Consider the following 8612-nt stretch of genomic DNA (forward strand, 5'->3'; position numbering starts at 1 on the left):
CATTGCATTCATGTTTCTGACTTTTTGCTTGCATTCTAAAGACTAGAATTAAACGTTATACTTATGTAATACTCATAGTGTGACGCATGCACTTAGCGCGAGACGCTACCATGATATAAATTTTTCTTTTTATCTTGCTCAGGGGTACCCGGTAAGAGAAATGAGATCTACTACAACTGCTGCCCAGAACCGTATGTAGACATCACTTTTGTCGTCATCATCAGAAGACGCACACTCTACTACTTCTTCAACTTGATCGTGCCGTGCGTCCTGATTGCCAGCATGGCCGTCCTCGGGTTCACTCTGCCGCCCGATTCCGGCGAGAAACTCTCCCTCGGTAAGTTTAAACTCGATGCAAAACTCCGATTGCCCCCAACAGCCCGTAAACGCTCTCGCGATTAGGCACGTCCCTGTTTGCTAAGAGCATCAGACGTTTGCACGATTAGACCCGACCTAGTTCCGGCTGGCAGGCGCTCCATTCGGGCACCGTGAAGAAACTATTCTGTACCGTGTCGTCACAAGTTTCTTTCGCGATCGTGGACCGCGGAACTTTATCGACATTTCAACGTGTGGAAATTTATACCAACAAAAGTTCGTTACACTACACGAAACCTTGATTTATTGACAAATTCCAATTGTAATTTTACATTGCTGTGCAATTGTATAGAGAATAGTCGACTATCGCAAGATGTGTGCATGTTGCACAGAAATTACAAATATGACACATTCGCAGAAATATTGTGAGAAAAAGTTGCTTGTAATAAAAAAAATATATAGATTTAAATAAAGAAAATAGTTTTATTATCTTTTATTTTATTATAAAAAATTAAGAATCGATTTCTGTAATTATGTTTAACATTCTCAACTAGACTTTTTTTTTCAAAATATCGATCGTGACACAGTTATAATATACAGTTAAAGTGGGATGAAAAATTATCACAATCTAAAAATGATTGATTGATGGTAATTAATATTAAATTTTAGCTGATAATTTTTCTAGGAGAAAAATGTTCAATGAAATCTCTCAATAATATTCAATATAATTGAACTCTTTCAGACTTCCTCTTGCATATAGTTGTAATATTATAATTAGACATAAATTAAAAATTGAATAATTTTTTAACACATTCTATTTAATCTCGATATTCTGAATTATTTTCTTAAAATATAGACTATAAATGTAATGTATATAATTAAAGTGGATAAAAAATTATTATGATCAAAAAATAGCAAATGATTGATTGATGATAATTAATATTGTAGTTTAACTAATAATTTTTCTAACAAAAAGTGTTCGATAAAATCTCAACAGTATGCAATGTAATCAAGCGCTTTTAGATTTGTTCTTGCATGCATAATTGTAAGTCTACAATTGTAGATAAAAATTGTAGATTAAAAATTAATTATAATTACTTTTTAACACATTCTATTTAATCTTGGCATTCTCATTGTTTTCTTAAAATATAGATCATAAATGTAATGTTTAGAGTTAAAGTGAATAAAAAGTTATCATGATCAAAAAATAGCAAATGATTGATGATAATTAATGTTATAATTTAACTAATAATTTTTCTAACAAAAAATATCCGATGAAATTTCAACATAATTAATATTGTATTGTAGTTTAACTAATAATTTTTCTAACAAAAAATGTTCGATAAAATCTCAACAGTATGCAACGTAATCAAGCAAAGTTTTTAGACTTTTTCTTACACGCATAGTTGTAACATTGCAATTGTAAATATAGAAAGATTGTGTTATTTTATTGTTTCCTCATAAGCATGATCGTTGTGGAATTTATCGAGAAGCCGGATGCTCGGATGAAATCCTGCCTCTTACGGCTTAAATCGTTCGGCTGCATAATTCCGATTCCTTGCCTGCCTCACCTCGCGCTGCCATGTAAACGCTCCTGTGATTAGAGCCGAGGTGCAGGAGTTCCCTAAGCGCATCGAGCGTTTATGCGATTAGATTTCGCTTCGATCCCGATTGAAACGGCGCCCCGGCGCGCAAACTTCGGCAAGCCTTCTATTCAGCTCGTAGAGTTTCTTCGAGCGTACAAGCGCTGAATCTCCATCGAATTCGGAAACGATCGCGACAATCGTCGTCACCGATGCGGAGATACGATGACAATGGAATGACAATGCCGAACAATTGCAGATGTCTCCATTGCAAATTTCCTTAAAGTTTATAATTGTTCGTAAATCGAGATACAATAAAATTGACTCTACTCAGATGCATTATAGTTGCTGGCTCAGCATTAACAGTGATATTTATAGACAACAAGAATATCATGCATTAAAAGTTTTATATTTGCGTAGTTTTTTCTACTAAAAATAGAAATAGATCAATTAATATTATAAAAAAAGTTAAAGGTACAGAGCGTCTAATATTAGATCGTTTAATTAATTGCACTTTCTCTTTGTTCTATAAGATATAATCTCTTAAATTTTTATTACTTAGATTATCATTATTTATAAATCACCTTAATTGATCACAATATTGACGTAATGCAAGTTTTTCAATACAAAGTAAGAATTTAAAACATCCTATTTTATGAGAAAACAAAATGAGATAGAAAGAAAGCAATATAACTCATTCACAATTGACTTTCGCGTTTCTACGGGACTTAAGGGCAACTCTTAACGTGTTATTGTGAGTCTCAAAAAAGCTCGAGTAAGGTCTGATATTCAGATGAGGCATCTGCCGTGAATGCCGTAGCGTTTTGAAAGTCTAAATAATTTGAAAGTGCCTCTTAACGCGACACGGTGATTCGCGAGTGAGCGGTACTAAGTTCAAAGCCTGAGTGTCGGATATTTAAAGTACTTGGAGTGCAAACGGTCTCTGAAATTTCTTATTCAAGATCAAAACAAGATTACTAAGAAAACTAGGAATCAACAAAATTCTCATTTATTTTTAAGAAGATATTTTTCTTTATAACATAGATTTTTTTATATATATATATTATTTCCTTTATATATTATTTCCTTAAAGAGTATAAACAGAATTGTAAATAATTTATATCATCTGATATGGCGAGATCGAAGATCATTATCGTCTTAGGCTGAAACTCGAAGAGCTTTTAGCATAGAATTGTTATGCGTTGAAGGCCCTTCGAGCGTTCAAGGACTGAGGGTTGATTTCGCTTGGTCTCCTCAATTCACTCGACTTTAACAATAATTAATCGAAGCTAACGAACCTCTTTTGCAGGGGTAACCATTCTCCTGTCCCTTACTGTGTTCCTAAATATGGTTGCCGAGACAATGCCGGCGACATCCGACGCCGTACCGCTTTTAGGTGAGCGCTTTGTTTTAACTAATTTTCAATGTAATTAATATTTTAATGTGAGAAAGCAGCGTAATTGATCACTTCTATTGAGAACTATTTAAGAAAAAATAGAAAAAAAAATAAACAAAGATTTATATTCGCATTCTTCTAAGACAATATTCCTCGGTATAATACCTGCTGACGCAATTAATACTCTTTGATTAGTTAAAAGTTAAAAGAATTTATAGGAATATATTATATGTCTTTAATATTGCTCGTTTTAATACAAATTAGTGCAATTTATTTTATTACATATTTTAAGAAAAATGTTAATTTTATTATATAACTGCATTTAATATGAAATTATATTTAAAAATAAAATGTATATATTTATTATAAAATATAAATGTATTTTTATAAGTTCAGATAAAAGAAAAGTAATTGGACAATATTAATGCTAATGAATGTAGCTTTGAATTTTAAACATTAAATGCGATTGTTTGTTAATTTGGTTTAATTTTAAATAGTATTTTTATTTCTCGTTATTTTTCAGGGACGTATTTCAATTGTATCATGTTTATGGTGGCCAGTAGTGTGGTCAGCACGATTCTCATCTTGAATTATCATCATCGGAATGCTGACTCCCATGAAATGGGTCGATGGGTAATCTTCTCCGATCGATATTAAAACATTTAATATAATATTATGATAATTATAATTACATCGCTTCATTAGTATTGCTTAATATTATGTTAGTTATTTTTTGAACATAGTTGTACCATAAATATAACTTTTCTCAACAGATTTGTAAAACGGATTTATTTTTATTAAAATTTAAATGACATTTATCGAGATACATTTTCAGCAATAACGTTAATGTCACATTCGTGTTGAGATAATAAGATAAAAGCAATGACTGATTTTGCCGGCAATTATAAAGTTAATCGGGAGAAAACAAAATACATTAATATCCGGTAATGTAAAAATCAATTTAAATCAACAAAAGAAATGTATGAAATTTTATTCAAAATTTCTTATTTATTTGGCTAATTTTATCAATTAATCTATGTTTTATTCATTTTATCTTATTTTAAAAATTAATCAATTTTTATTAATATTCTATGAATTTCTTAGAAGTGCATTATCTAGTCAAATAATTTGTAAACGTTCTTTTTATTTGCATAATAATGACGAAAATAACTTTGTTGAAGCTTGATTTAATTCGTCACCGGTGTTATATGATTTCCGTATGTATCGGTAGATAATTATGGTTTTAATTAAAATGCAACGCACCACCGCCGAAGCTGATACATTGTTCTCTTTTCATCATGAATAAATCAGAAATTTTATGGGCGAATAATTAAGGGCCATTCTGCCGAATGTGCAGCGCGATAATAAATCATGTATAATCGAATTTTTCGCCGGACGTCACGTTAATTAGAATGTAAATTTTGGAGATTGATTTCCCGCGCGATCAGATTTCTGCGAATGAAACATACGCATCTAAGTTAAATTAAACAAATTGTGAATTATTCACAATAATAAAGTGTCAAGAAGTTTAATAAAAAAAGAAATGAAAGGAATGTACATTTACAAGAATTTTTTTAAATTTAATTATTAATTTATTTTGGATTAATATGATAATTATTGTGACAATTATATTTTAATAGTATTAATTTGATCCAAACAAACAATAGAGCAAAAATTTAAAAAGAACTATTACTATTAAAAATAAAACAGAAAAATCGTAAACTTTTGTTTCGTATAATTGGATTTGATTATGTTATTGTACAAACATAAGCACATAATAAGGCTGTGTTCCAAAATTTACTGCCAATACTGAAAATTTATAGTTTATGTTACGTCCACTATAAAGGACCCCGCACCAATCTTATGGGAAAAAATGTCTTTCTGCGGATTTGATTAATTTTTGGGTTTGTTGTAATTCTCTTCATTCTGAACAAATATCTCAATATGCAATTTTCGCGCTACAAGTTGAAAGCCCAGTAATCATGTAAAATCTGAATCTTTCAAGGCTTGTAGCATGGAAATGGCTCATAGAATCAAATTGTATCCATTGAGATATTACAACACATCTAAAGAATAAAGGAGAAAACTACAATGTATCCAAAAATTAATCAAATTCGCAGAAAGACTTTTTCCCATAAGATTGATTCGGAGTCATTTTCAGTAAATTTTGGAACACAATTTAAGTAACATAGCACAAATATTGAAATATAAATTAGACTATATCGTTAAATTTTTTGAATTGCATTACAGGTTAAATTAATTTTCCTGTATTGGCTACCTCGCATACTCGGTATGTCAAGACCAGGACAGGAAGAACAAGACAAGGAAATACAAAAGTCTCAGAAGCCATCTCCTGTCACGGGTAAGATAATTTTAAGTGCACTCATCAGCTAAAAGGCAATTTGCAACACTTCTTTCCAATGGAACTCTCGGACTCTAGCCTATTTACTGAGCAATTGGTTCTTACTTATAAATCTAATCATTTACGTTCAACCGTTCTAGCAGAACTGAAACTCAGAAAAAAAGTGTTGCAACTTTTTAGCTGATGAATAAATAATTATAAATCGTAGAGGAAATAATTGCTTAATAAATAAATTTCAAATAGATATTGATTATAAATCAGATAGGTTTTAACCATTAACAATCTTATTCAAGTGAGAGGTCTGTATCAGCAATAATGCATTTATCTGCTGTGTTAATAATTATATATATAATTTTTTTCTTGTAATTTTCTTAGTTTGAATTAATAATTCCTTTGAAGCTTCACGGGTATTTATTTTAAAAATGTAATAAAGAATTCGATTGGAAGCACTAGTGCGTACTAGTGCATATTAAAGTCGTATACTGATTTAATTTGAATATAAAAATGAAATACAAATATTTTAAATTATGAAATAGATATTTTATTTTACCTATTGTACTATACTAAAAATGTATTGAGTATTTCACAATTTAATCGATTTTTATGTTCATTTAGGAACATAATTTTACATTATTTTATGTACGATGACTTTAATGCGCATCAATGCGCACTGAGTGCGTCCAATAGAATTCGCTATAAGGCAACCCCCTCCAAGGAATTATCGCCGTGTCGTAATCCATTGATGCCAATAATTTAATAAATTGTTTCTTGGATACCCCAGGTGCAAGCAAGTCGTACGGTGATCTAGAGCTGCACCAGAGGAGTAGTAAGTCCCTCTTGGCAAATGTCCTGGATCTGGATGACAATGCGCTGGCGTCTCACAACAATTTGCTGAACAATGTGTACAGCACACCCGGACCTCATCACGCGCACGCGATGGGTCACGGTCACAGTCACATACACACGACGCCTCATCATCATCATAGCCACGCACCCACGACGCCGCACCATCAGCATGCGACGCCGCTGCCGCATGCATCATATCCCCATCAGATTTCGCATACGCCGCATCATCATCCACATCCGCAAGACGCGCCAGCGCCGCAGGTCGAGACGATACTCCAGAATGCGTGCTTTTGCGCTCGTTACGAGCTTGTGCTAATCTTGAAGGAGATTAAGGTAATAACTTGAGTCGACAATAGAAAGAGTACTCTCTAAATCTTATGAAGCAAAATCTCGCTCGAAGAGATTGAAAATTTAGCCTATCTTGAAAAAAACAATGAAAATACGGCCACTCTTGTTCAAGAGTAGCAGATTTTCATTCTTTTTAAAGTAAGATTTACTTTTTAGGAACGAAATTCACTTCTAAGGAGTGAAATCTATCTCTTTTCTGTATGTAATACCAGGACAGATGAAATCCTAAAGAAGAATCAAATTTAAGAATGGTCGTATTTTTATTCTGTTTTCAAGACAGACTAAAATTTTCAGTTTCTTCGAATGAGATTTCACTTCTTGAGATTTAGAGAGTAATTTAAGACTTTTCTAATTTTGATGTTATTAAATTTGTTAAATATTTAATTCCAAAGATCTATATATAAGTTTCTAAATTCCGGAAATTCTAAAACTATAGGCAGAGACCGGGGAGACTTTTAATTTTTTTGAGTGGAGTACTTCATTTAAAGGGAGGGAGGGGAGGGGGTGATTTTAAAGTAACACAAATATTGTATCCTTTATTGTATGTGCGAAATATATTTCTACATATACACCCCAGTCAAATATTGTTTTTTGTCAAATTACTCAATATTTTTTTTTAAATTTGTCAAAGATTAACACATTTTCTAAATACTCCGAATTCTGAGTGTGGAATTCAATACCCACAGAAGCTCTGGGTATGGAAAGCTCCACATTCTTCATAAAAAAGTCTTCTCTATAACTATAGGGCCTCCTTTGAGTCGATTGACTTGATGCTTCTGAGATTCTGAGATCTTAAAGTTTCAAGATAGACATAAAACCCGATGGTTCGTAAGTCTTAAGATTGTATCTCAGAAAGCTACAATGTTTTTAAATCCCAAGATTGCAATGTTCCAAGATCTGTTTGAAAAGTCTCAAAGTTCGAAGTTCTTAGTTGAAAATCTCTCGTTTAAAACTTTGAAATAATGAAAAAAGAATTCAATATCAGTCAAAATCTTTTTCTAAAAACCAATCAATACAGTTTTGATGAAATAACAATTCTGTTTTAGATGATAACGAATCAACTGAAGAACGAGGATGAAAACACGAAGATCTCGAACGACTGGAAGTTCGCGGCGATGGTGATCGATAGGATGTGCCTAATCATTTTTACTCTATTCACCATCATCGCTACCATCACCGTCCTGCTGTCAGCGCCGCATATTATCGTCACGTGATTCAGAAAAGCCAGTCTGCCGCCGGTGGTTCCGGGGCCGACGAGGATTGCGTGTCGGGCGCCGGCATCGACGGACGCCGCACGTGACGCTCTAATCGAGCGTCCACCCTTAACCGATTTTCGCCAGATCGGGTTAAAGGGTGTTCATCTTCGGATTCGCACGCCGCTTCGTTTCGGAGACCTGCGCGTTAGGAAGAAAGCAATACGGGGAGTAACTTCGTTTCTTTATGATACATATAATAATACCAGTAAAAATAAAAATAATAACATTATCGATAATGAGAATAACGATAATAGTGTTAATAATAATTACGTAATAGTAACGATAAAATTTTATCATATAATTATCCCACGAGGACGCCTTAGCGAAATACGTTGACACACCGTTTATAAATGGCGCGAGCACACGCGTGGAAGCAAAGGACACGCGGGAATATAGTATACGCGAAGAACATGTACACTGGTTTGTTACAAGCATCCCTGAGAGCAGTCGATGTGACGAACACTTTGTACAGATGAGATGGAACATTTTATCGCGAACGAGTTAAA

The 8612-nt window shown here is 32.9% G+C and overlaps 1 protein-coding gene across 1 annotated transcript in view; it reads left to right on the top strand.

Annotated features, from left to right (window-relative positions):
* The window catches only part of LOC108690634 (neuronal acetylcholine receptor subunit alpha-7-like), a 225584-nt gene extending 217446 nt beyond the window's left edge, over positions 1-8138 (top strand). Inside the window, exons 7-12 of the mRNA XM_018198022.1 lie at positions 143-337; positions 3208-3294; positions 3818-3927; positions 5545-5656; positions 6438-6835; positions 7897-8138. Of these exons, the coding sequence (XP_018053511.1) occupies positions 143-337; positions 3208-3294; positions 3818-3927; positions 5545-5656; positions 6438-6835; positions 7897-8064 (1070 nt within the window). The 3' untranslated portion in view covers positions 8065-8138. The remainder of the gene's footprint in view (positions 1-142; positions 338-3207; positions 3295-3817; positions 3928-5544; positions 5657-6437; positions 6836-7896) is intronic.
* Positions 8139-8612: the final 474 nt, after the last annotated feature.

This window comes from Atta colombica, unplaced genomic scaffold (assembly GCF_001594045.1).
Source record: "Atta colombica isolate Treedump-2 unplaced genomic scaffold, Acol1.0 scaffold34, whole genome shotgun sequence".
Classification (NCBI taxonomy): Eukaryota; Metazoa; Arthropoda; class Insecta; order Hymenoptera; family Formicidae; genus Atta; species Atta colombica.